This window comes from Rattus norvegicus, chromosome 15 (assembly GCF_036323735.1).
Source record: "Rattus norvegicus strain BN/NHsdMcwi chromosome 15, GRCr8, whole genome shotgun sequence".
Classification (NCBI taxonomy): domain Eukaryota; kingdom Metazoa; phylum Chordata; class Mammalia; order Rodentia; family Muridae; genus Rattus; species Rattus norvegicus.
Genome location: NC_086033.1, coordinates 5,415,124 through 5,442,492, shown reverse-complemented (window position 1 = coordinate 5,442,492; position 27,369 = coordinate 5,415,124). Strand labels below are relative to the sequence as shown.

Sequence of the window (27,369 nt, the reverse complement as noted above, 5' to 3'; positions counted from 1 at the left end):
GATCCTTCATATGCAAGGCTTGGCCGTCATACTTTATAGCATGAGGAATGGACTTGGTGTTTTGGAGAGACTGGATTTTGGAGGATAGTTTGGTGGAGGGTGAGTTTTGCTTTCCAAAGATATGGCTGTGCTCTGGGGTTAGGAGGGAAACTTAAAGATTGTGGTTAATGATTGCCAGTGTTACATTGACTACAGTTTACAGTCTGATCCCAGACAGACCTCGGGATTCTAACTCACACATATCTGTGCTTAAGAAAAAATCAAACAGGTGGAGATTGTCACAAGGGTTGATGAGGCTATGGAACTTATAAGAGCATGACAGCCTGCTTCCTCCAACTGCTATTTCAAGAAATACATATAGAATTATTATAGATTTAAAAGATTGGTCTTTTTTTTCTTTTCTTTTCTTTTTTTTTTTTTTTTTTTTTTTTTTTTTTTTTTTTTTTGGTGCTGGGGACCGACCCGGGGCCTTGCTCTACCACTGAGCTAAATTCCCAACCCCTAAGAGATTGTTTTAATACTGTTTCTTGCACTCTTGGGTTGTTGTGAAATATTTCATTTCTTGTGTTTCCTTGGGTTTTGTTTAACTTGATTATACATTTGTATGCCTTTTTGAAAGAAAAATGTACTAATTTTTATTTATTTTGGTGAATTGTTCTTTGGATGACTTTTGTCTGTGGTTCCTCTGAATGCAGTTCCAACGGTGGCCAGAGAGACACCAGATACTGAGTTATAAATGATGGTTAAGCACCCTGTAGGTCCTCAGAGTGAAGCCAGCAGGTTGCCCAGGTCGAACTCCAATTCTAGCTCCCAGTGCACCATGATGTGCTACAGCTTCTCTGCTTCCTCCTGCTCTTCCTTGGCCAGCAGCACCTCTGCATTCTGCCCCTCCATGGCTCTCGCTTGGGTCTCAGTTCCTCCCTCACTTTTGGGGATTTTAACTTTAAGAATGGACAGAAAGTTTACAATTTGATGTTTGCTCTATACCTGAGAAGCTTTTTTGCCAGGAAAAGGGAGTTTCCATTGCACAAAATGGGATGGTAAGACAGAGATTTCAGGAAAAAACATGGGTGAATATATTGAAACCATGACCCCTCTCAAGGCACACTCCATGAAACAACATACTCCAACTTGCATACATTTAAAGGTGAAGGAAAAAAATATTCGCCTCTGGGGAACAGTAACAACTGTAGAAATTGGACTATATGTCACATGCATGGACACTGGGTTTATACATTTCAGGAAGAAGAATATCCCTCATCCACGGTCTTTAGACCTTTGGCTGTTAACAAAGATGTTCTATCCATTTCAAGGTCTGATACAACTCTCCCTCTCCTCAGCAACTGAGTTGTAATGAAGGAGTGAGAACTCTGAAGCTCTGGAAGGAGAGTGAGCGAATGGGTGTTCCTGGCTCAAAAGTGAGTCTCTGGAAAAGCCACTGCAGAAACTGGTCAGTCTGGGTGGAGGTAGTTAGCAAGTAAGCTATGGCATTTCCCACTGACATCACCGGTAGTGTCTTCCCTGGAAATTCTCTTGTATCCAGGAGACACTAGAATGTTCTGTGATGTCAGCAGTGTTGTGGTGACACCAACTGCCTGAGCGATTTCCCTTCATTTCCTAATGGGTTCCCGAGGAGGCATGTTCTCCAGGATCCTCAGTCTCTTTCGGAGGGACAATCATATCCATGCAGGCACCAGACCAAGGCAGAGGGAGGCCAGCCTTCTATCATGTTGGAGAAGAAGACGAATGGAAAGGTCCTTAAGGAGGTCAAGTGAGTACTGGGCAGCGCAAGGGGAGCTCCCTAGAGGAGGTTGGCTTGTGTTGGTCCTTCCAGGAGTAGGATGTATGATTTAGAGCCTCAGTCTTCCTAATGGCTGACCCAGACACAATAATTTCTGATCATTAGTTTGACAGAAAACCAAGAACTGTTATATGTCAAGGGGCTTTCCTTGGATCTCTTTAGTGTCCTGGGCAGTGTCAAAGAATACCAGGATGAGCCTTTATAAGAATAAAAAAGTGTCTCTTCCAGGATCGGCTGTTGAAACACTTCATTCTCAGCAGTGTCCTGTAGATTACTTGGGTAATTGATGCCAAGAGGGATACTCTCCTGGTCATATATCAAGGTCTCAGTTACTTTGTCCTTGAACACACATGATTAGGGATTCAAGATGTTAAGCAGTTTGAACTCAAGGACTTACCTGCCTCACATCAGACATTAGCTGAGAAGGTCCTCCAATTCTTCTTGTTTAGGCCAGCTTTAGAATTTCAGTGACAGAGGAATGGATTTAGGAGGTGTGGTCTATATCTATGATGGCATATGTCATCATATGGCTATGATGGTGGGAACAGGGAACTAGCTGAGTTCAGCTTAAAGATAGCTTTCTTGCTCTGTCAGGGATTCACTGTATCTGTAGAACTGTTCATCCTCAGACTTCTGTTTAGAGTAAGCATAGTTTTTCTTGACACTGTGTCCACATATATGCCTGTTTACTGGTATTTATCTACCTACAGAGTTTGATCAGAAGGCATCGTCCCAACCCTCCACGACACCTGTTGAAGAGGAGAGAATGAAGCGTTTGGAGAACATCAAAATTGCTCTCCAGAAGATGCAGAAGGAGAGAGATGAACTCAGGAGTATCCTGGCCGATTACCCGGGAAAGAATTTAAATGACAGGTAGTCACAATGCAAGTTCTGTTAAATCCACATTTCCTCACATCACAGTAGGCTACAACTCCAGGGTGTCCTCATGGTCAAAAGCACTTTCCTGATTGCATCAGAATGTGAAGTTCAGATGGGAATGGGATGGTGGAACAGGCTATTTTAATTCCTACAAACGTAAATCATAGCCTGTGTCCTGATTGAATCACAGTCTGGGAGTGAGGGTAGTAGTGTGTGAGCTCTCATTGTGTGGTTTAAGGAGACTGGACAGGTGTTGGCTTGTGGGAATTTCTAGGTGCTCTGATTATGACCAATCATTGTTGTATTGACGTGGAGGTGCTTTGGGTTCAATAGGTCCTGTGAAGAGCTGGAGGGACCCAATCCCACTTGCTGCCTCACAGTGTGTGACTGGACTGACAACAGGCGATCACTGGTTTTCTCTGATTTTATTCATTGTATTTGGAGATAATGCCACATCCTTATATTTAATTGGCATTCTAATTGTATTTGAGAGAGAGAGAGAGAGAGAGAGAGAGAGAGAGAGAGAGAGAGAGAGTTTTGTGTAAGTTTGTGTGTGTGTCTGTATATGAGTGCGTTTGTGTGTATAACTTAAGATCTGGGTATTCTATGTTCTGATTTGGCCTGAGAATTATCCTGTGTCAATTTTCATGGCATGATAATGATGAGGGTGAGAGCCTCACAGTGAGCAGTAGAACATTTCACATCTGCTCAGGTGGACGCACATGGGAATCTCCTGGTGTGTGTTATAAATTCTTTTCCCTGTAAATACTGTTCATGTTCCTTTGGGTTTTCATGTAGCAATAGATTCTATGATTGAGAATTGTTACCTAAGAACAGGACAATAGTCTTCATGGGTTTCAGTTGGAGCCTGGATCGTGGCACAGGGTCCTCCAAATTTCTTGGCAAGCTAGTCTATTCCTTCAAACACCCTCAGGGAGCTCAAGCAAATCAGCTCCCTCCTTTTGTTTGCTGGCACTGCTGTCCCTGTGTCCATAATAATAAACTTAGTAAATACCAAATGGACCCAGTACCAAGGATCAAGGGTGTGGCATGTCCTAGGCTGGGGTACTTCAGGATTCAGTCTGAATTCATGTAATTCTTGCATCCTTCATTCATATGTTATTTCATCCTTGGACCATGCCCTACCACAGGAACAACTTTGAGTCCGAGATGCTCACGATGCAGCACGAGGAAGTGATGACTGACATGAAGAAAATGAGCGAGCAGGTCAATAGAGCTTTGGTCAAATGTACACACCTCACACTGGAAAATGACTGGTACTGGTGAGTAACTTACAAGGCTGTGACCCCAGCACAGGGCACAGCATGTGTCAGCCCATTCTTATGTTTGAAGTAAAGTGAGGATCAGGCTTTATAGTGTTTGAAGCAGACCAGGAAGCCTGTCTCTAAGGAAGGCTCTAGGACACACAGGACACAGAAAGATTGGCCTCCAAGCGACATTCTAATAAAATGGACAAATAAGCACACATAGGGATTATGTCCTCTTCTGGGAAAAACTTGAATCAATGGTGTCAGGTTTTTGAGAAGTGCCCTGAGTCTTCTGGAATGTGGCTCTTTTCTCCATTTGACCTGTCTCTAGGTCATGCTCCATGGCTACTGTGGACTTGGACTATAATCTGGGCTCTCTTTGGATCAGGACCCTAGAAGGAGTAATGGACATGGAGATGTGGGAGGAAGTTGGAGACTGGCTGGGAGTCACCATTTTTTCTTTGTGTGTCAGCCGCAGCTTCTGCCCCCTCCTAACTGAGTTGTTTGAGCTGAAGAACAATGCCCAGAGAGCACGGCATGAGAACAGGGAGCTTCTATGGGAACAGATTGCACTGGAAGAGTCCATTAAGGAAACAACAAGGTTCTGTGGGGAAGCCAGTATGAAAATCCACGTAACAAGCAGCCTCAGGTAGGATGAATTATGCATCAAGGGCAGGTTTTCCTGATATCTAACCATAAACCAAGTCAAGCCAGTTTAAACTTTCTCCCACTTATCCAGACGCTCTCCTAGGTCTCATCCAGTTGTTCATCTCTTTGACCATTTACAAAACTTTCTGTGATGTTAGCTTCATGCAAGAAACTGGAGGATTGACAACCAAATCCTCCTGCTCAACTAGAAAATGCATTTCCTTAAGGGGGATCTGTTGATCACACACTGCACACTTACATGCCATTATGCTAGAGGGATGCCATGTGGTAGCCGTCTTTGTAGTGCACAGAACTGATTAGAGTTTAGTTCAATTGCCAAAAGAATGGTTCTCATTGTCAATCATGATGGGGCTTGTGGACTTTCTCTCCTTTTCCCTGTACATTGAAAATGGTCCCTTTTGCCTGTCCAAATCGTGGTTTACAGTGACAGAGCTTGAGAAGCAGTTTGTCCGTCCTGTTTTATGTCAGTGTTTTAGTGTTCTTTCCTGTGGCTTATGTCCTGGAGCTGACTGGATGAACAGGGATGTAGGAAAGACTTCTCTCAGGGTGAGGGTTTGTGTGAGATATGTGAGGATTAGAGGGATACTTTTGTCCAGCTCTCTCATCCTAGTGTGCCCAAGAAGTGCATTCCCTACACAGGTTTACTCTATAAGGGATGGATAGCAGTGTCTAAGCTCTCACTTGACACATTTCCTTTGCCTCATCTCTATTCAACAACTGTTCTTCCAGCATGATGGCCTCCCCATTCTTTTCTGCTTCTCACTTATGATATCTGTTCTCTCTCTCTCTCTCTCTCTCTCTCTCTCTCTCTCTCTCTCTCTCTCCCCCTCTCCCCCTCTCTCCCTCTCTCCCTCTCTCCATCTCTCTCTGACTCTGTGTGTGTGGGGGGGTGTTTTTTGTGTGTCTGTGGGCACATATATGTGTGATCATGTTTATGACTATGGTGCATATTGTACTTTGGAAGTTGTTTGTTTTAATTGTTTGTGATATGGGGGTCTTATATATATAAGTGTGTGTATATGTGTGCTTTTTCACATGTGTGTGTGAAGTCATCAAGTTTCTGAACACAGACATATATATATATTTATATATATTGTATAAGTCTATATGTGCATATTTAGAAACATGTAAAAGTATACACACACACACACACACACACACACACACACACACACACCACAAACACTCTGAGAGAGAAAGAAGAAGAGAAAACATAATCTTTCCAATTACATTTTAAACTGTTCTTAATGGGGTCTTGATCACTATTCAAACTATTTACACTGGGAAAACTATTCATAAACATTGATATTACTTGGAGAAAACTTGAATAGGGTACAGGGATGTGAGGAGAGGCTGCTGTGTGAAATCTATATACCTCAGTATAGAAACTGATGACTCAGAGCTCTTCTGCCTTCTTTGCTCTCGGTGTATAGTAACACTGGAAGGTCATGTGGCTTGTTGTGTCTTCTCAGCATCCTGGTTATGTTAATCGTTACCTGCCACCACTTTCTTTCCAGATTGGCCTAAACTTGGTTGAATATACCTTGGCTTTGGAGTTTGGCCTGGAATTTGTTAATTGAAAGATTAATTTGCTTAGAGTTGAATCTGCAAGCAGAAGATGTCGAGGAGTTATGCTGAGGTGGAATCACATCTTTGCCTCAGACAGAAACTTAGGCTCAAAATCGTCCAAAGCACTCACCCTGTGTTGTGTTGTGGCACTCTTAACCATTGTTATTCAAAATCATTTGATCTGAGTGAAAATCATCTGTAAGGAGGGTTTAGAACAGTGATGACCCTCAGACATTGCTGGAGGTGTCAAATGGGTAGCCCTGTGAGAAGCTGTGTACAACTCTTGTGAAAGTTCAACCTTTTGACACAGCGATTCCAGAAGAAGAAGTAGGTGTGAGCAGAGAAACTGTGGCACATTAGTGTTTAGTGGTTCACCTCAGAACAGCCATGAAGCAAAATTATCCAGATGTCCACCAGTCAGAAAGTGAAAAGGTACAATGTTGTCCAGCCCTTCCATGGACTGTGGCTGAGTTTGATTATACCTGCCAGCATTTGGCTTTGAATTAGCCTTCTCTTACTCGAATTATATCTGATAGCATCCCAGTACAAGTTTTACCTTGGATTGTGGTTATGGAGATTTCCTAGCTGTTTGTTCTAGTAGTTTGTTTCCCCTGTCAGGTACTGTATGGTAAAGGGACCTCATATTGAAAAATGCAGCTCACTTTGCATGCACTGGGAAACAGTGAGCAGAGGACTGAAGAGGCTCACCTGCTCCCCCCCCCACCCCCCCAGTGCTCTGTTTCCTGAAATCAGCCTCCTGTGCACGGCCTTGTGACCTTGCTAAGCAGGCTTGGCTAACAGGCCTAGATGTCACATTTCTAATTTCTGATTTTCAGGGGAATACACTTTATTGGCTGAGCTGTCTTTAGGCTATGCTCACTGTGTACTTACCCCACTCCAGGTTTTTTTTTTCTTATGCCACAATAGTAGACTGGGTGATCCCTTCTATTACCATTAACTGGGAAACTAACCACATTCTGCAAAATACTCTGCTTGTATATGTGAACAAATATATTTGGGTGAGTTCAAAAGTGTGTATGTCTGGGTGTCTGTCTGTCTGTGTCTGTATACATGTATGTCTCCATGGACAATATAATCTTCTAATGACCAGGATGAGGAGAGAATGGAGGAAAGTCTGCAGGACCCCCTGAATCAGCAAAAACTGGTCACTGAGCAAAGGGCCTTGTCTGAGAAGATGCAGCATCATTTCGGTGTCACTGAGAGGATTTGAAAGCACAGGATGAGAGGACCCAAGTAGATTCCCTGTACTTATAAACTGTCTTATTGGGTGTGTGACTTTCTCCATAGTTCTCAGCACCTGTCACCTGGGAGCAGCTCAGAATATTTTTCTTGTCCATTTTAAAAGAAATTCCGTCCATGAAGTGTATGTGATCCATAGAGATTCTGGCTATTGTGTACTGATCCCTCCAGTCTGAGCTCTCTTGTATTATCTGAGCCCAGTGCCTTTAGGTCTCCCCACAAATAGTTTTACGATACACATAAACAAAGGAGTGGTATAGTTTATTTTCTGCATGAGTATCTCCTTTGGACTTCAATGCCTACCCTCGGCAAGATTTCCATGCAGCATATTCTTGCCAAGTATAATATCACTTCGGTGTGCATGTACTTCTTGAGATATTGTTTCTCGGGGTCTTTGCAGATTTTGAGGTTGTCATGTGGACCCCAGGCATATTCCTGCTTGGAGGAATAATAATAGTCTTCATTTCAGTGATGGCCAGACTTCCAAGGCCTTCCTATTGTTTTCTAGTTTGTTCATATCTCTCCTCATCTGACATTGAGACATTGCTACATGATATTAAAATATAATGTATATGTATGATTGGAATTATCTGCTGTTCACTGTTTAATTTTTAGCAGTTTTAAAAGCTGGGAAAATATGCAGGCCTGTGGGATCTCTTACCCTTCTCTCTTGGGCATGAGAGAATGACCTCAGATGAAAGATCATCCTGGATTATCCTGCTGAATTGTGCTGCTGTGTAGGGGATAAGTGACATGGCAGGTTCTCACCAGGCCTTTTCCACCCCTAGGTCTGAACACTGCAGCAGAAGCTTTCCCAGGGCACAGAGCAGGATTACAACTCTCAGAGACAGAACTGTCCACCAGGAGCACTGAGGGTGCAAAGATTGACACCACCTCCCACATCTCAGTCCTTGTAACCATACCAATCTTGGGCTAAATTTGAAAGACCTTGAGATGTGGCCTGGAACATGCCTCACGTTTAACCTTTTGACGACTTGTCCATCAACAACCAACCACTCCGAGTGAGGCAGGTCTACATTCCTCTTGAGGAGATTTTTACCATCTTACCTGCCGTTCTGCTGTGTTTGCAAGGCCAGCAACAGGCTGGAGTTATATGTTGAAGAAACAGCAGGAATTGAATGCTGACTAATTTACTTGTTATATTTGTTTTTAGTTTGAAGTTTGGTTTTATGCATTTGGTTTTATTTGTTTACGTTTGAAGTTTTGTTATTTATTTGTTAACTTTAGTTTTTTAATTAATATGCTATATTCCTAATGCTATATACATTGAGCTCATTGACTCCCCACTTTAAAATGTTCTTGAATAAATTAATGTTTGCCTAAAAATAACAATGTGACCTTTAACCCTTCACTCACAAGACTGTCCTGAGTCGTGTGTGGTTCTTCCTCCTGTAACAGCACAAGTGTAAGGCAACAGTGGTTTTCTGCAAGTCTCATGCGGCTTAGGCTTCACCATCAGTTCACAGCCAGCCAGAGCTGCACAGGAAACTGTGCTCTTGATGTAGACAGTTTGTCATGCTCTGTGGAACCCACCTTCATGATGAAAAATATCCTTGCTTTATCCTTGTGCTCACAAATTTAGCTTCCTTTATAATGACAAACAAAGGAGACACAGAAGTATTTCTCTAATACATTAGAGGAAATAAAACCATTCAGTAGGGGAATATAAAAAGCGATCAGGACACACGGAGCTGTATGCCTCTGCATTCCTTGTAATATAGCATCGGTTATTACTGCAGATTTATTGAATTCCACCAATTTTGGAGGAACGATATTTTTAAAATTTTTATTAGATATATTTCTTTACTTACATTTCAAACTTTATTCCCCTTCCTTGTTTCCTTCCTTAAGCCCCCATTCCCTTCCCTCTCCCTTCCCCATATGTGTATCCCCTATACATCCCCCTTATTGTTCACCACTATTCCCCTGCACTGCCCCTGGAACATTTTCTTTATTGTTTTTGTTGGTTTTTTTGTTGTTATTCTTTTTCTCCCATTTTTATTAAATTGGGCATTTCTTATTTACATTTCAAATGTTATTCCTTTTCCCGGTTTCCTGTCCATCAGCCCCCTAACCCTTCCCCTTCCCGTTCTAAATGGGTGTCCCCTCCCCGTCCAACCCCCATTACTGTCCTCTTCAACATTCCCAACACTGGGGGTTCAACCTTGAAAGTACCAAAGGCTTCCCCTTCCACTGTTGCCCCAACAATGCTATTTACTGTTACCTACGCAGGGTCAGTCCATGTGTAGTCTTTGGGCAGTGGTTTGGTCCCTGGAAGCTCTGGTTGGTTTTTATGGGGTTGCAAGCCCCTTCAGCTCCTTCAGTCCTTTCCCTAATTCCTCCAATGGGTGTCCCGTTCTCAGTTCAGTGGTTCGCTTCTGGCATTTGACTCTGTATTTGACATGTTCTGGCTGTGTCTTTCAGGAGAGATCTATATCTGGTTCATGTCAGGCTGCATTTCTTAGCTTCATCCCTCTTATCTAGTTTTGGTGGATATCTATATCTATATCTATATCTATATCTATATCTATATCTATATCTATATCTATATCTATATCTACCTATATATCTATGTATATCTATATATCTATACCTATCTATCTATCTATATCTATCTATCTATATCTATATCAATCTCTCTCTATATCTCTATATCTATATATATCTATATCTATATATATATATGTGTGTGTGTGTAGACCACATGTGGGGCAGGTTCTGAATGGCTGTTCCTTCATTCTCTGCTCTAAAATTTGCCTCCCTATCCCCTCCTATGGATATTTTTGTTCCCCCTTTAAAGAAGGAGTGAAGCATCCCCTTTTGCTCATCCTTCCTGATTTTCATGTGGTCTGTGCCTTAGATCTTGTGTATTTCGAGTATAACTAAGAGGCGAGGATGCAAAAGAATCAAATATATAGCTTGACGCCAGAGGTTGGTGGTGAACACCAGAGGGAAAGATCATTCTTCCAGAAACAATTGGCAGGTTCTGGTAACTCAGCTTTACCAGACTACTTGTCTTGGGTCCACAGAACTCTCTGAGTTGCCAACACAAAGGTATGTTATACCCACATACACTGGACAGTGTAGAAGGAGATATCAAAGCCAGATTTCACATTTACACCTATGTAAATAAAAAACAGAGATCATTTACCCAGAAAGGATTGCATACAGGTAGCCAACGCTATGATAAATTATGAGAACCTGAATTAACTGACACATGGCCTCAGAGTAAGATAAAAGTACCTGCTTGTTTTTATTGATACCTTTTCTGGGTGAGTAGAAGCTCACTACATCGGACTGAAACTGATCATAGAGCAACTAGAAAGCTCTGCTAGGAACTTTCCCCCTAATTTTGCCACTTACTAGAAATGCTGCCATATAATAGCCCAGCTCTCACAGCCAAAGCCTCTGAATAACCATCAAAGATGTATGCACAGTTTGGAGTCTCTGTTGTGCAGAATTCTGGGCAGGTGGAAATAATGAACAAGACATTAAAGGAAAGACTATGAAAACTCTCATTAGAGTCCAGGAAGGGTGGAAAGGCTCTTTTCTTATTTTGGGCCTGCTGTACTCCATACAAGGAGGGATTGAGCCATATAATAATATGTTTAGAATACACCCCCCCATTGCTTCTAAGTCTTAGAGGTCAGCACTTGGCAGAATTCTTCAACTATTTTATTCTTGAAATCCTGTCCTTCCAGTTCTCCATAAAGTCTATGACTTTGACTATCAGAGAGACCCAGTGAACCTCCAAATCCATCAACAATATCCCCTAATTTGGACCTAGTGGTAGTGAAACTGCATGAGCCAACTGGGCATCGAAAAGGACAAAGCAATTTGCAAAGGACCTACGTGGCGATGTTTTACACTCTTACAGCTATGAGGTTAGGTGGAATTTTAACATGGATTCCTCACAACTAGGTCAAGAATGTAGAAGCCACAGATGACAATGCCAAATAGACTCCCTCCAGAACTTCTGGACCTATTAAAGTTTAGCTTTCACCTGACCTCAAGCCCTTCCACTCCCTGCCCAACCTCCTGGATCTTACGTTTGGCATGAATACAGGATCATGGTCCAAACTCTAACACCCTCAGGCCTGGCCCTGGGAACTCAGGAAGGTGGACACTAGAGAAGTGACGTCTAATGGAACTGCAGAGGACCAATCTCCGTCCACGTTGTCCTTTGCTCACTGATATCTGGTTATTTTTTGGAGAAAGGATCCGGAAGTTTATCATCTGAAGTAGGTGCACAACATTTAAAGGTGTATATTCACTGTGTAACTGGATTAACTATGTTACCAAGATCATTGCAACAGAGGGATGCAAAACAGAGACTTTGTGAGTACACATCCATGAATATATAAAAAGAAAGACACCTTGGAAGGAATGCACAATAAGAAAATGAAATCCAATATCCAATAAATTAAAGGTCTGGAGGGAAATACTGACTTTTGGGAAACAGGAAAACCTAGGAAATTGGAATGTATGTCACAGAACTGGATCTGGGAATAAAATTATTATCCAGAAGAATCTTCCACCCCATGTCCCTTGATCTTTCTCCCCATGCCAGGCCCCTGACGCAATCTGCCCTTTCAGAGCATGTAACTACTAATGGAGCAAAGAGAAATCTCTAGCTTTAGAGGGAGGAGACATGGAAAGGGTTCCATTGTGTCACTGGAGAGCCTCCTGGAGATGGCACCTCAGAATCTGGTCACCATAAGGAAAGCTGGTTAGCAGGAGGCCCTGGCAGTTCCCAGTGACGTCGTCAGTAGACCCTTCCCTGAACAATCTCTTGTATCCAGGAGAGCCCTAGCATCTTCTGTGATGCCACAAGTGTTGTGGTGGCACCAACTGCCTGTGGGATGTTCCTTCGGTGTCTCTATGGTTCACTAATTGACCTGTTGTCCAGGCTAAGCAGCCGTTTGTGAGAAAGAACAAAGAGCATGAAGAGATGAGAGTTGGGGAGAAGGAAGCTGCCCTCCTGTCTTGTTGTAAAAAAGGAAGAAATAAATGGTCCTTGGGAAAGCTCAGTGAGCTCTGGGCAATGGGTGAGGAGGTTCCTTGAGGAGAGAGCCTTGAGCTGAGGCTTCCAGGTATGGAAATCTGGAGCCGGGAGCTTATAAGAAGCAGCTGGACTTCCTGCTTGTTATGGTTCCTGGAACTCAGAGCCTTTACATCATTAATTTCTCTATTTCAGAAGCCAGTAGTTGGGAAGGGCACCACTGTTTTCCTGAGAGCTCATGGCTTTTACTCCTTTTATCTAGAAGACAAAGGTCCTTAGGAAGAAGGGAGAGACTAGTGTGGTATCCTCGGCTCAGAGCTGACTCTTCCCCCTTTGGATTGGTTCAGTTTGTGTCTGACACTAATATCTGGGAGAGAGAAGAACTTCTAGATGAGACCTCATCATCTCAGGCTTTCCACTAGAGTTATTCTGACTACCATTCCCTGATAGTGGTCCCCTTAGATTTCTGAGTCAACACGTGTGAGTGTCATGCAGTTTTCTAGTGCAGTGAAGAACTGTTAGTCAGTGAACCAGAACCGGGACTGGCTCCTTCCTGACTTCTCTAGGTGTCCTGAGCAGTAAGTGGGTGTACTAAACGATCATGTTCTACCAATACAAGGCATCTATATCTACAGTCCTGGGATCTAGAGAGATCTATCCATGATTCTGGGCATCTCCATAGCAACTGAGTGCTGATGGAGTTTTCATCCTGGCTTCTATACCTCAGACTAGGGTGTTCTGAAGCCAAGTTCCATCCTGTGCAGCTGTGAATAGGCCTGAGGAGGCTGTCTCCTTGGTTTTCTGAAGTATTACTAAGGGAGCCAGAGTAAATCAGCACCCACTGCTCAACAGAGCTCTGGGAATGTTGACATCCTCAGCTTCAGCTACATATTCAGCTAGGTCAAAAGATCACCTATCAGGTCCGTTCTTAAATACCCTTCAGGGTGCTAGGGGTGGACTATAATGAAGTAGTATGCAGGAGAGGTGCTTGCCCTCAGGTGCTATATAGCAGTGTGTGTGGGAAACACCTGAACAGGTGTTTACAGATCAGAGAGATGAGCTGCAATCTCATTCAATAGACTGTGTGCATTCCTGGGGTTTGGCTTTGACCATGCAGGTCTGTTGTCTCATACTTCATTGTTCATGTGGCCAAGTTGTGGGAAAGCACCACTCACAATTGTTTCCTATCCTCCGTCCTAGGGTCTTAGATTTTAGCACAACACTTCACATCTTACCTTCTAGATCCACTGTCCTAACTTTACTTCAACATGCGCGTCTCTATTATCCTTGCACCGTGTGTGTGTGTGTGTGTGTGTGTGTGTGTGTGTGTGTGTGTATACAGTTAGTTTGCATACAACTTTAGGGAAACCTTGCCACTGAAATCCTCTAGGAGTCTATGTAAGTAATCTGTAAACTGTGGATGGGGCAAAATCCAAATGCTCTCCCGAAACATGGCCTTCTAGAAAGAGTAGCATAAACTGCAATAAAAGGATACACTTGAAAGTAAAACTTGGAGGAAATGCCCTGGCTTATCTACATTGTCACTGTGAACTGTGACATTGCTCTCTTGGCTTCTGTGGCCAGACATGAGGGCTCTGAAGCTATGCTGCCTCCTGTGAACTGTGAATGAGCTTGTGTCACACGAAGCATGTGAATGGAGTGAGAAGACAGTAGGAGGACATTGTGACACTGCCCTCCCAATGGAGACATGGAAGTGTTGACAATCACAGTGGGTGAGTCTCAAGCTGCACTTTGAGACCCAGCCAGGCTACGTTTCACCTGTCAGCTCACTTCCTGCACATCCACCACAGGCCAAGGGCAGGCTCAGATGAAGCTCTGTTGAAGACAGGTGCTGTCCCTTGTGAGCTGCATCCCAGGGTATGCGGAAGACCATTCACCCTCCTGTGATGTGGGACATCAGAGTAGTAAGAGGCAGACAGAGGGGACAGTTGTGTGTTTTCTTGGCTACCATAACTACATCTTCCAGGCTAAGGATTTGCTCATGGGAGTCTGCTGTCTCACATGTGTAAAGGCCAAGCTGTCTGAAGTCTCAGTAACACAACTGGCTCCAGGCTGCTTTCTCAGTCACTGGGATTTACACGCAGTCCTTCATACCTTGTCTTCTAGATCCACAAATTCTTGTCTGGCTTCATATGGACAAGGCACTTTATATGTCTTCTTACTAATAGTATGCTTTATAAGTGTGCTTATCCAGGGTGTTTTGTTATATATTTTAAGACTATTTTGAGTAGAATATTTCCCTGATTTCTTTCCCATAGTTGGTTTTTGGTATACAGGAAAGGTAATGAGTTTTGTGTGTTATTTTGCATTCTACTACTTTAATGAATGTATTTTCAGCTTTAAGAAACTTAATTTTTTAGAGACAAGTTGTCTCTATTTAGGATCACCTCTAACTAATTCATATTTGTCTTTGCATTTTAAGTATTTCAATCCACATTATTTCATTTTATATTTTCAGATGATTATGAGGGGAATTTTTCCCAGATTTTCTCATGGTATGATTTGGATTGGCATAAAGGAAGGCTAAGAAATTTTGTGTGTTCCCATTGTATTGTGCTTTTATGAATGTATTTATCAGTCTTAAGAGATGGTGATATTGGGGTTGGGGATTTAGCTCCGCGGTAGAGCGCTTGCCTAGCAAGCCCAAGGCCCTGGGTTCGGTCCCCAGCTCCGAAAAAAAAGAAAAGGAAAAAAAAAGAGAGATGGTGATACATTTTTAGTTTTAAAAATAGTATCACGTCATCTGCAAATGAAAAGATTTTGACTTCTTCATTTTTCATTTGGGTTACCCAAGTTCACCACCCACCACTGATGCTTATTGTTATTTATCCCACTTTTCCTCTGGGTTTCTCTCTTGTCTCTTTTCATTGTTGCTACTCCCCCCACCCCTTGTCCATCCTTCCCTGCCTCTACCTAGGTCCTTCCATCCTTCTGCCTCCCATGATTATGTTCTTCCCCTTCTAAGTGGGTTCAAGCATCCACAATTTGGCCTTCTGACATGTTACCCTTCGTGTGATCAATGAATTGTATAGTGGGTCTTCTGTACTTTTGGGCTAACATCCATTTGTCACTAAATACATCCCATGTTATGTCTTTTTCGATCTCTGTTACTTCACTATTTTCCAGTTCCATCCTTTTGCCTATAAAGTTCCTGGTGTATTCATCTTTGATACCCGAGTACTGTTCCTCTGTTTGAATAGAGCGCACTTTCTATATTCATTCCTCAGTTGAGTTGAGGTCTATCGTGGTTGTTTCCAGCATTTGACTAATATGAGTAAGGCTGCTATGAACATATTCATCCACACATCCTTGTCATTTGTGGATCATGTTTGAGTATATGCGCTGAAGTGGGTGGTAAAGCTGGGTCTTCAGGTAAAGCTATTTGCAATGTTTCCTGATCCTCCACATTGATATCCAGAGTTGATATTGATATACAGCCAGTAATCGCACCAGCTATGGAGGAGTGTTCCAGTTTCTCTACATCCTAGCCCACTCTGCTGCTGCCTCAGTTTTCTATCTTAGCCATTCTGATTGGTGTAATGAAGAATCTCAGGTTCGTTTGATTTACCTTTTTCTGATAACTAAGGATGTTGAACATTTCTTGATGAGTTTCTCAGGCATTGAGATACCTCAGTTGAGAATTCTTGGTTTAGCTCTCTATCCCAGTTTAAAAGTCGGGTTATTTGTTTGTCTGGGAGTTTACCTTTTTGAGTATTTTGTTTATTTTTAATTTTGGCACACTCTCACATGTAGGGTTGGTAAAACTCTTCTCCGAATCTGTAGCTTGCTGTTTTACCTATTGGCAGTGTCCTTTGCTTTAAAGAAAGTTTTCAGAATGTTGAGATTTCATACATTTACTGTTGATCTTAGAGCCTGACCCTTTGGTATTGTGTTCTGAAAACTTTATCCTGTGCAAATGTGTTCTAGGCCCTTTGTGACACTTTCCCTTCTATTAGCTTCTGCATGTTTGGTTTTATGTGGATTTCCTTGATTCACTTGGACTTGAACTGTGTAGAAAGAGATAGAAATGGATCAATTGGCACTCAACTACATGCAGACCACCAGTTAGGGTAGCATCATTTCTTAAAATGCTTTCTGTTATGTTCAAAATCCTCAGTCATCAGGGAAATGCAAATCAAAACAACCCTGAGTATCTACCTCACACCAGTAAGAAAGGCTAAGACCAAAAACTCAGGTGTCAGCAGATGCTGGCGAGAATGCAGAGAAAGAGGAACACTCCTCCACTGTTGGTAGGATTGCAAACTGGACAACCTCTCTGGAAGTCAGTCTGGAGTTTCTTCAAAAATTGAACATTGCACTGCCTGAGCACCCAGCTATACCTCTCCTGGGCAATACCCAAAAGATGCTCCAACATACAGCAAAAACACATGCTCCACTATGTTCATAGCAGCCGTATTCATAACAGCCAGAAGCTGGGAAAAACCCAGATGCCCTTCAACAGAGGAATGGATACAGAAAATGGGGTACATCTACACAGTGGAGTAGTACTCAGCTATTAGGAACAATGACTTCATGAAAATCTTACAGCAATGGAAGGAACCAGAAAATATGATCCTGAATGAGGTAACCTAATGACAAGAAAACCCACATTGTATGCACTCAGTGATAAGTGGACATTAGCCGCAAATCTCAGATTACCCAAGATGCAATCCACAGACCACATGAAGCTCAAGAAGGATGACCAAAGTGTGGAAGCTTCAGTCCTTCTCAGAAGGGGGAACAAATATACTCACAGGAGGAAGTGTGGAGATGAAGTCTGGAGCAGAGACTGGAGGAAAGGCTACCCAGGGACTGCCCTAACTGGGGATCCAGTCTATATACATCCACCAAACCTCAGACAATATTGGTGATGCCAAGAAGTGCGAGCTGACAGGAGCCTGATATAGCTGTCTTCTGAAAGGCACTGCCAGAGCATGACAAATACAGAGGCGGATGTTTGAAGTCACCCATTGAACTGAGAACAATGGAGAAGGCAGAGAAAGGATTGAAGGAGCTGAAGGGGTTTGCAACCCCATAACAACAATAATACCAACCAACTACAGCTCCAAGAGACTAAACCACCATTCAAATGGTACACATGGACAGACCCAGGGCTCCAGCAGCATGTGTAGAAAAGGATTGGCTTGTTGGGCATCAATGAGAGAAGAAGCCCTTGGTCCTGCGAGGCTCTATGCCCCAGTATAGGAGAATGTCAGGGCAGGGTGGCAGGAAGTGTTGGGTGGGGGGGAGAACACCCTCAGAGAAACAGGGTGAGGGGGATGGGGTAGGGGGATATGGGTGTGAAACAGAGAAAGGCTATAACATCTGAATGTAACTAAAAACAAATAAAGAATGAAAAAAATTAAAAGGCATAACAAATGCAAAAGATTGGGGTGCCATTCCATAGTCGTGATGTGTTTCTTCTGTGAGAGCATACTGGTTAACTCCTTCTCTATGAATGTATTCTTATTTGAAAGTAAATAATGGGATCATCTGTGGAGTGGTTAGTAAGAATAAAAGCATCGCCTAACATGAATAGGTCCCTCCAGAGCATATGCTTAATATTCTAGGTATAGAGCAATTAGCTGTGGAGGGGGAATTAAAAACAAAAACCAAACAAAAAACAATAACATCAACGATTAACATAAATTTTGAATCCTGGGATTAATGCGTGTGCTGACTTTGATCAGCTTTGTGGATGCTTCTAATAAACACACACGTCCTATCACAGTTCTAGCAGTCGCCAGCAGAGGGAGCTGTGAGGTAGTGTGTGCTTCTTCCTTTCCAAGACACCCCATGGCCTCAGGCCTGCATCCAGTGAGCTGGAACTAAGAGCAGCCTGGTTGAAACTCCTGCTGCCATGGCAGATTCGCAGGAACATTTTCCTTTGCCCACAAAGAGCCTGTGTGGAGGAGGCCTCTTGGCGGCTCCTCAAGGACTCTGCATGTCCTATTCTTCAGGGAGAAGCCCAGATAGGTCTTTGAGAAAGGTCAGTGAGTTGTTGGGGAAGTCTCTGATTGTGTGGCCGAGGGCCTGGAATGGCTGAGAGAATGGCTGCTTCCCTGAGGGCAAAGGATAGACCTCCTAGGGCTCTGACCTCCTACTTTATATTTTCACCTGATGGCTTATTATTCATATTTTCTTAATGGGATACGACTATGGTCTTGATGAGCATCTTGTCTCTCTGATTCTCATTCAGTTCTTTGTTGTCACAGACTTTTTGAGCTTACTCCAGCCCCTGGGACTTATTCATACCTCCAAAATTCTCTGACTTTTGGGATTTCTAATATTTGTGGCAAACTGAGTGACAAAAGCAATGAATAGCCTGGTGTTCAGTGCATATGGATCTGTGGGTGTATAGATACCATAAGCCTCTAGGATACACTCTAGGAAAGCAGCAGTGTGCTCTTAGGTCCCCTGTGTGACCTCACTTAACTTTGCCAATTTGTGGGCTTCTATTCTGCTGCTCTCAGAAATGGAAACTCCTGGAATAGATGTATAGTGTCCCATTACCTTTGTCATTCTTAGGATATTAGTGGGAGTAAGTTTGATTGAAATATACTCTCAAGAACATTATCCAAATCAGTGCTTCTTGTGTGCTGTCTATATGAAGTACCAAGTTCACAGACAGATCTGCATGAACTTCCCAAAGCCAGCAAATTGGAGCATGAAGAAAGCCCAAGGCATCCATTACCAGCATCCTCAGCACCTGCCCCAGGACAGGGTAAATTGGCTTTGGTGGAAGAAGGGATCTACTGTGATAGCTGGCCCTCATACACCCAGAGAAGAATATACTAGGAGAGTTGGGGAAGGATTGTGGGAGAGAGTAACCGGGTGTCAGGGGGCAGTGAGCAGCTTGCAATGTGAATAAGTAAAATATGTATAAATAAAAAATAAAATAAAGTTCTTTAACAAAATGGGACACAGTGTAATGTTGTAGTAACTCTACTATGTTTACACTAGCTAACACTTTAACAACTAGAGTGACTAGACATGATAAAGTAGGATGCCTCTGTCACTTACAAATACTATTTACACAGCAAAGATAAATGCACGACTTGCAGCCCAAAGATCGATTGTTTCCAGCACATCTATGTGACTCTCCTTCCCTTTATCAGGACTCTGGAGGCCTCTGTTCATCCAGGTCTCACAGATCATCCAAAAGGCAGTCCCTTACCAGCTCTGGTCAAGTGCCCTTATGCTCTTGGTAGACCTCTGCTCAGGCTGCAGAGGCACTGAAGGGCAGCCTTTTCCATGCGTGGGAAGCCATTATTTCAGCCTTTCCAGACTCTCTGCTACTCAACTGGAGACTTCTGCAGAGGCCTGTCAATCTCAAAACCAGAAGCTTGGGTAATCCAAAACCCTAGGATGCCATCCTGCACTCATGATGTGTTGATTACCTGAGACCATACACGTTAACTCTCTTCTTCATGCCTGTTTTCCTTCTTTGAAAGTAAATAATGTGATCATGTGTGGTGTGGGTGGTATGAGCAAAATCTTTACCATGAAGAATAGGGCCATGAAGAGTGTGGACTTAACATTCTAGGTACAGAGCAAATAGAGGGAATTACCAAAGAAAACAACAGGAATTCTAACAACAATTGCAAAAGAAAGAAGAGAAAAAAGAAAAAAAACTTTATGGGTGCTGGGATTAAAGGCATGTATCAACTCTGACCAGCATTGTAGGTATTTCCAATAAAATATTAAAAAACAAAAAAACCCGATTATTCTTTTAGCAAGTGCAGCAGAGAAGACTGTGAGAGATCATGTGCTGCTACCACCATGCTATGATTCTGTAGCAACAACTTCCTTGGTGATAGGAGCCTGTATGCAGCAGGCCCCTTGGTGGGCCTGTCATCTCAAAAAAAGATGCTTCAGTCATCCAAAAGATTGGACTCCAGTATACTTCAGGCCAGGAAAGAAGCCAGCCACCAAGAGTGAAAGAACAAAGGAAAAATTACATTGGAAAAATATGTGCCTTATTTGGAAGAAATGACCCTAAACTTCTGAAGCATCCATCATCTCCACACCTCTGTTTTGAGCTTTGTATAGCCATGTTGTCCAACTCCAGGTGGGAGTCAGAGGCAAAGCCCTTCCCAGAGAAGACAGACGTGTTTTTGACTCTTACGTCTGTGAGGTTAGGAGGCGTCATAGCACAGATTGAGCTAACCTAGGAGAAGAACACAGAAGCCACAGATGACAATGCCAAATGGACTTTCCCCTGAACTTATGGACCCACTAAAATTGAGGTTTAACCTGACCTCAGGCCCTTTGACTCCCTGCCCATCCTGCTGATTCTTATGTTTGCTAGGAGTAAAGTATCAAGGGGCAACCCCCAATATCCTCATGCCTGGACTTGGAAATTAAGGAAGACAGATATTGGAGAAGTGATGGCTGTCGGGCTACAATGTAGGAACACGCAGTCCAGGTTGACCTTTACTCACTGATGACCAATTTAATTGTCTGGCGATATTTGAGAAAGGGATGATGACCTACTTAATATGTAAAAGAAGGTATAGAAATTTATGATTTTATATTTACCCTGTAGTTGATCCCCTATATTCCAAAGAGAAGGGAGTTTTTATTGAAAAAAGTAGGATTATTAACATTGACTTTGTGAAATACATGGACGTGTATGTGGAAATAGTACTGGCTATCAAGGAATGCACAATAAGCTAATATTATCCAGGTTTTATAAAATTAAAATTATAGGAGAAATATATTGGCCTCTAGGAAACAGGAAAACTTTGGGAATTGGACTGTATGTATGTGCATCGTCTCAGGTGTAGATTTATTATTGATAGAAATCGTCCTCATTTGTGGTCCCTAGAGATTTAGATACCAACAAAAATCTCTTCTCCAATTCAGGGTTGTAATCAACTCTCCCCATCAAGAGCATTGATGACATCTGATGAAGCAGAGAGAAATATCTAACTCTGGAGGAGAAGTTGCCAAAGGATATTCCCTGGGTCACAGGAGAGGCTGCAGAAAAGGGCCCCATAGAAATTGGTTGCTTTTGGGAGAGCTGGGTAGCAGGTAGGCCATAGAACTTCCCAGTGACATCATCAGTAATGTCTTCCTTGGACAATCTCTTGTATCTAAGAGAGCACTAGAATCTTCTGTGACGTCACCAGTGTTGTGGTGACACAAACTGCCTGTGGGATTCCCTCGGTGCCTTTTGGGTTCACAAACAGGCATGTTTCACCAGCTGCTCAAGCTAGTTCAGAAGGAGAGGGGAGATCAAGGAGAGACCAGACCGAGGCAGAAGAAAGCTGGCCTCCTGTCTTGTAAGTACAGAAGAATGAAATCATTCTGGGGAAGGCACAGTGAGTACTGGGTAGAGTCGGGGAACTTCCTCCAGGAGGTAGGTTTGAGCTGTGCCTTTCAGGAGTCGGCCTTACAAGCAGGAGCCTTGGAATTTGTCAATTGCAGACCAAGAGTCAAGAGTCCTGATGAGTAATTTGACAGAGAGCCAGGAATTGGCAGGCCTGCAGCTTCTTTTCTATGAGCTTTTTAATTTCTACTGCCAAGGAATGCCAGGAGGAAGCCCTATGAGGATAACAATGTGCCCATTCATGGTTGGGTGCTGAAGCACTTCATCCTCTAGATTCCTGTAGGTTACTAAGTCTGTGATGACAAGAACAAGGAAGGATGCACCCCCTAGTCATGAATTGAGGTCGCAGACACTTTAAGCTTGAACACACGATTAGGGTTTGATGGTGCTGTGAACTCCAGGATTGACCTGCTCCACGTCTGATATCTGCTGACAATGTCCCAAATCTTTATGTCTGAGGTAGATTCTATCTTTCAGTATGAGGGATCATGTAATAGTGAGTGAGGCTTATGTATGGCAATGGAGGTTGAGAAGAGGGAAATAGCTTAAGAGTCCACATTAGAGATAGCTTTTCTTCTCTTTCAGGGATTCAACAAGTCTCCAGCCTTTCCTCTTCCTCAACCTCCATTTTGAGACTCAGAATGGTCTTTTCTACCCATGGGCTATCCAATATGTACATTCATTTGTGTTTATCTATCTACAGGGTTTATTCGGAAGGCATCATCAGAAAATTTCATCAGTAACCATGAAAAGCGTATAAAGAATTTGGAGGAACTAAAATCTGAAATCCAGAAGTGTAAATTCGAGCGGGATGAACTTTCTCGAATCCTGGACCTTTATGTCAATGATGGTTTGAACTACAGGTAGTCATTATGCCCTGAAACCTATTGACTGTCTTGTGCTCTCTCTGCTAAGCCAAGAGACATCCAGAAAGTGTTTCACCTCTCATCCTGGACTTTAAGGAGCCTTGGCAGGTGCTGGCCTGTGAGAGAAGCTAGGTGCTGTGTGTTTAGGGTCAACCTCTCTTGTACTTGACCCTGAGCTCCTTGGAGTTGGATTGGATTTTTTCAGCAGCTGGAAGGACCTGGTCACACTTGCTGCATCTAAGTGTGTGAATGAAATGCCTGAATGTCCTCACTCTTACTCTGATTTTGGTCGTTATACACTGATTCTATGGCACCTCCACGATAAAGTTGGCATTCTAATTATGTTTGTATATGGGTTGGTATGTACGTATGGATGTGAAAGTATTTGTGTGTGTTTTGCTCAGGATCAGGGAGTCTGGGACCTTTGATTGGGTCTGAGGATTTGTTTGATGAACAGTTTGCAGGTCATGATAGTGATGAGTGCGTGGAGGCCGTCATTGATCAACAGAGCACTTTGCTCCTTCTGTTTACCGTGCTGGCACATAGGGCTCTCCTGAGGGGAGGAGGTGTTATGAATCCTCTTCCCTGTAAAAAGTAGTTACGGCCTCTGCGAGTCATGTAACAAGGATTGAGAATCCCTGCTTTCAAAACAAGAGAAATGTCATCACATCTTTCTGTTGGACCCAAGGCTATGGCACAGACTGGAGGAAACATATTATACTTCGTACACAACTGTTCAATTCCTTCATGCTTACCTGGCCAGATCTTGAAGGTCTGTTCCCTCCATTTGGTCCCCTGGCTCTGCCGTCCAATGCCCAGGATAATGAGTTTAACCAGCACCAATAGGAAGGAGCAAGTTTGTGTTATATACTGGGCTTAGGTAGGCCAGAGAACAGTCTGATTTCATTTATTTATTTATTTATTTATTTATTTATTTATTTATTTATTTATTTTCCTGCTTTGAACTTTATTTTCTTTTTTTAATTATCCAAGGATGGTTTACTGTGACCTAGAAAAGGTCACTGTGGGAATAAATTCTTGGCACTTGTTATTCCCAAACATGCAGCTCTCAGAATTTCCCCCCTCCTATACAGAGGGTCTTTATAGGACCATACTTCACCAGCCTTTTAAGGATTACTTATTTCAAAACAAATGTGTGCTGACTTGCAGAGAAATATTTTCTATGGAAGAGTGATGGTTTGAGTCTCACTGTTGTGTTTTTGCTGTGGTCTTTGAGTTTTCCACTTTCTTCCCTAGCCCCCATTCCTTGAATTTGAATTTTTATTGAAAATTTTTTATTTACACTTCATCTAATTGTGAAATCATGAGTTCAGACAGTTATTTGTTCCTTGGGCCATGTTCTAACACAGGCTGAACATTGAATTGCCAATGCTTAAATCCCAACATGAGATGAGAACGATGGATATGCATAAGATGACCAACTGGATAAGTGATGCCATGGAGAAGTACAAGGAGCTCACACAAGAGAACAATTCCTACCGGTGAGTCACTGACAGAAAGGAGACCCCAGCACTAGGTGGGGAATATTTCTGTCCAGCTATGACTTTGAAAAAAAGATCTGTGGTCCATGAGAAACACGTGGGAAGATTGTATAGCTGCTGGGTCTTCTATCAGCCCTCAGAGGGGATTGGCCCTCTACCTGCCAATGACTTTAGAATACCATGAACACATAAGCACCCGTATGCAACATTTCCTCTGCTTTGAGGTATATATACCCTCTAGTGTCAGGATTTTCTGAAGTACTTTGAATCCCGTGGAATGCGGACTCGGGATTTGACCTGCCTCTAATTGGTGCTAACATGCAAACTGTGGCTCTAGTCTGGAGATGCCTGGGGATGGGGCCCTTGAAGGGATGATTGTACTTGCAGGAGTGGCAGGCAAATAGAAACTGCCTGGGATTTACCATTATTTGTTTTTGATTCAGCATCAGAAACTTCCACCTCCTGAATGAATGCAATGAATTGAAGAAGAATGTAAGGATTTTGATGAATGAGAACAGAAAACTGCTGGTGGAGCAGACTGAACTGCAAGCATCCTGTGAGGAGGGAAAGAGGTTCTGTGAGGAGGCCAGCAAGACCATCTACACCACAGATATTGAATCCTTGTGTCCTGTACTTTTGAGTAAATCGAATGTATCCTTGTGAATCAAACAGTGATCTCGAACTCGTCACTCTTAAGAACCTTCTTTATTGAAGTGTGATGTAACCATCTGAAATCCCACAGCTCTCAGGCAGAGATGGATCTCTGCATTCTCACAGGGATTGGGCATCATAATGACTTCCCAGTCAGACTGAGATACAAAGAAAATTGTACTTTCAGTGTAGATTGTGTGTCCAACTCTGAATACCAACTTCATGATGAAAAAATTATCAACGCTGTATCCTTATCAAATATTTAGCGACCGCTAAAATATACTCTTTTGTGGATGAGAGTGTTGAACATATTAATGGAATATTCATCAGGCTTTCTCTAGTATCTCCCAGGAAATAAAACCATATTATAGGGAGTATAGAAGCAGTCATGAAACAGAATTGCTTGCTTTTGGTTTCCTTCAAACATGATATCAATTGTAACTGCACAGAAGAGATAATAAATTGCAAGACCTTTCAGGGGATAGGGTTTTTATGGTTGGTTGTTTTCTTGTTCTTGATTAGGATGATGACTTTTGTTCTTGACAATGTACTATGTTCCATTTGGGATTTCAACTCAAGCAGATCACATAGTTTACAATTCAGTTTCTAGATTTCTTTAAAAGCTGGACAAAATATCCAGGCAAAGGTGCCCTATGAGTTTTCTCCTTTGTTTTTCCTCCTTTGGGTGCTTTTGTTTTTGTTTGTTGTTGTCGTTGATTTATTTTATAGTCATGAGTGTTTTGCCTTCTGTAGGTCTCTGCATGCTGTTCCCCAAAGGCCAGAAGAGGTCATTGGGTTTCACCTGGAACTTAAGTGACAGAGGATTGTTAGGTGCCCTGCAGGTCTTTTGAGAAACAAATTCTCAAATGATGAGCCATCTCTCCAGCCCCTACCGTGGACGTTTGTCCTTCATTGTGTTCCTTATTTGTGGCAATGGATCATACCTGAACAAAGTGTTTCTTGAGATATGTAGGGACACATTTATGGGGTCTGCATGCTAATAATCTAGACTTCCAGGCGTCTATGTGAAGTTTTTAAGTTAGGGTTTCACTGCCGAGAACAGATACCATGACTAAGACAAATGTTATAAAGGACAGCATTTAATTGGAGCTGGCTTAAAGGTTCAGATCTTCAGTTCTTTATCATCAAGGTGGGAGCCTGGCAGCATCTAAGCAGATATGGTGCCGTAGGAGCTGAGAGTTCTACATCTTCATGTGATGTTTCCTAGCAGAATACTCAGTTTCAGGCAGCTAGGATGAGGGTCTTAAAGCCCAGAACCACAGCGAAACACCTGACCCAACAAGGAAATACCTACTCCAAAGGAGCCATACTGTATAATAGTACCGCTCCCTGGGCCAAGCATATACAAACCTTCACATTCCACTCTGAGGCTTCCAGAGGCTTCTTCAAACCTATGAGACTATGGGGGCCACATCTAAACATAGCACAATGCAAAATCCATTAGGTCAACTTCCAGAATTCCCATACTTCATAGCAGTTTTAAAAATGTTCAGTGTAAAGTTGAACGTCTCATCTGAGATTGATCCAAGCACTTAGCTGTAACACCCACACTAGACAGGAACCCAGCTGCGTAAACTTTAAACTCTGCATCTCCATGTCTGATGTCAATGTGGTCTTCAGATCTCCAACTCCCTTTTGATCTTTGTTGGTTGCAAGAAAAGTTTCCTGCTGTGCTGTTTGCACTCCCTGTTAGCAGCTTTCCTCAGTAGAGAGTCCATGGCTCTGGCATCTCAAACATCTGTATGTCTCCAAGGCGACTTCAATGTTCCAGCTTCTTCCCTCAATATCTGGGACCCACACATGATCTGGGCTCCTCCGAAGAGTTGGGGTCACGTCTCCAGCTCTGCCCTCTGTAGCACTCTAACCTCTGGTTGATCCATACCACTGATGCTTCTGTTCTTGGTGATCATCCAGTGGCACTGGAATTCCCAATGTACTGGGGTCTTTCACTGCAACTAAGCTTCACCAGAGCCTTACATAGGCTCTTTTCGTGGTGCCCAGTCCCAGATTCTTTGCATGACCTCTGAAGTCCTGGGCCATCAAGAAAAATGGAGTCATCACCTTCACTAATGGCCTTCCATGGCATCTCACAGTGTCAAGCCTCACCTCCTCTTCATGACCATTTCATGTCTTCAAAACCAGTACCAACTGAGTGACTGTTAGACTTTACCAAGGAGAGCTGTAGCACCAGCTTCAGCCTTGGCTCTTTCTATAACACAGCTTCTTTGTGCTCTCAAAAAGCACTCCCCGTAAGATTTTACCACTTTGATCCTGGTCTCATTTTAATCACCACTAATTTCTTAGTTCCAGTGAACCAGCACCAATTGTCCAGTAGTCCCTTCTATTCTGTACACTACATCAGGGCTTTGTGGGCAAAGCTGCTGACTTCTGCTGCTCGGAGGTGCTGGAATTGCTCACCTCACTTTATTCCATTATCACTAGCTTCCTGTTTTCCACTCCTTCCCTGCCTCAGCTTGCCTGTCCTGGATCTTCCTGTGTAGATTG

At 42.9% G+C, this 27,369-nt stretch overlaps 2 protein-coding genes across 2 annotated transcripts; both read left to right on the top strand.

Annotated features, from left to right (window-relative positions):
* The first annotated feature begins 1,572 nt into the window (after positions 1 to 1,572).
* On the top strand, positions 1,573 to 8,796 carry LOC134481930 (uncharacterized). Its single transcript, XM_063274746.1, has 5 exons — positions 1,573 to 1,771; positions 2,512 to 2,674; positions 3,832 to 3,963; positions 4,421 to 4,597; positions 8,235 to 8,796. The coding sequence occupies exons 1-5, from the start codon at positions 1,621 to 1,623 to the stop codon at positions 8,317 to 8,319; spliced, it is 708 nt and encodes a 235-aa protein (XP_063130816.1). The 5' UTR covers positions 1,573 to 1,620; the 3' UTR covers positions 8,320 to 8,796.
* A 3,419-nt stretch (positions 8,797 to 12,215) lies between these two features.
* Positions 12,216 to 24,861, top strand: LOC134481929 (uncharacterized). The gene is made up of 5 exons (XM_063274745.1): positions 12,216 to 12,560; positions 21,359 to 21,777; positions 22,528 to 22,687; positions 24,061 to 24,192; positions 24,636 to 24,861. The coding sequence occupies exons 2-5, from the start codon at positions 21,687 to 21,689 to the stop codon at positions 24,853 to 24,855; spliced, it is 603 nt and encodes a 200-aa protein (XP_063130815.1). The 5' UTR covers positions 12,216 to 12,560; positions 21,359 to 21,686; the 3' UTR covers positions 24,856 to 24,861.
* The last annotated feature ends 2,508 nt before the right edge of the window (positions 24,862 to 27,369 follow it).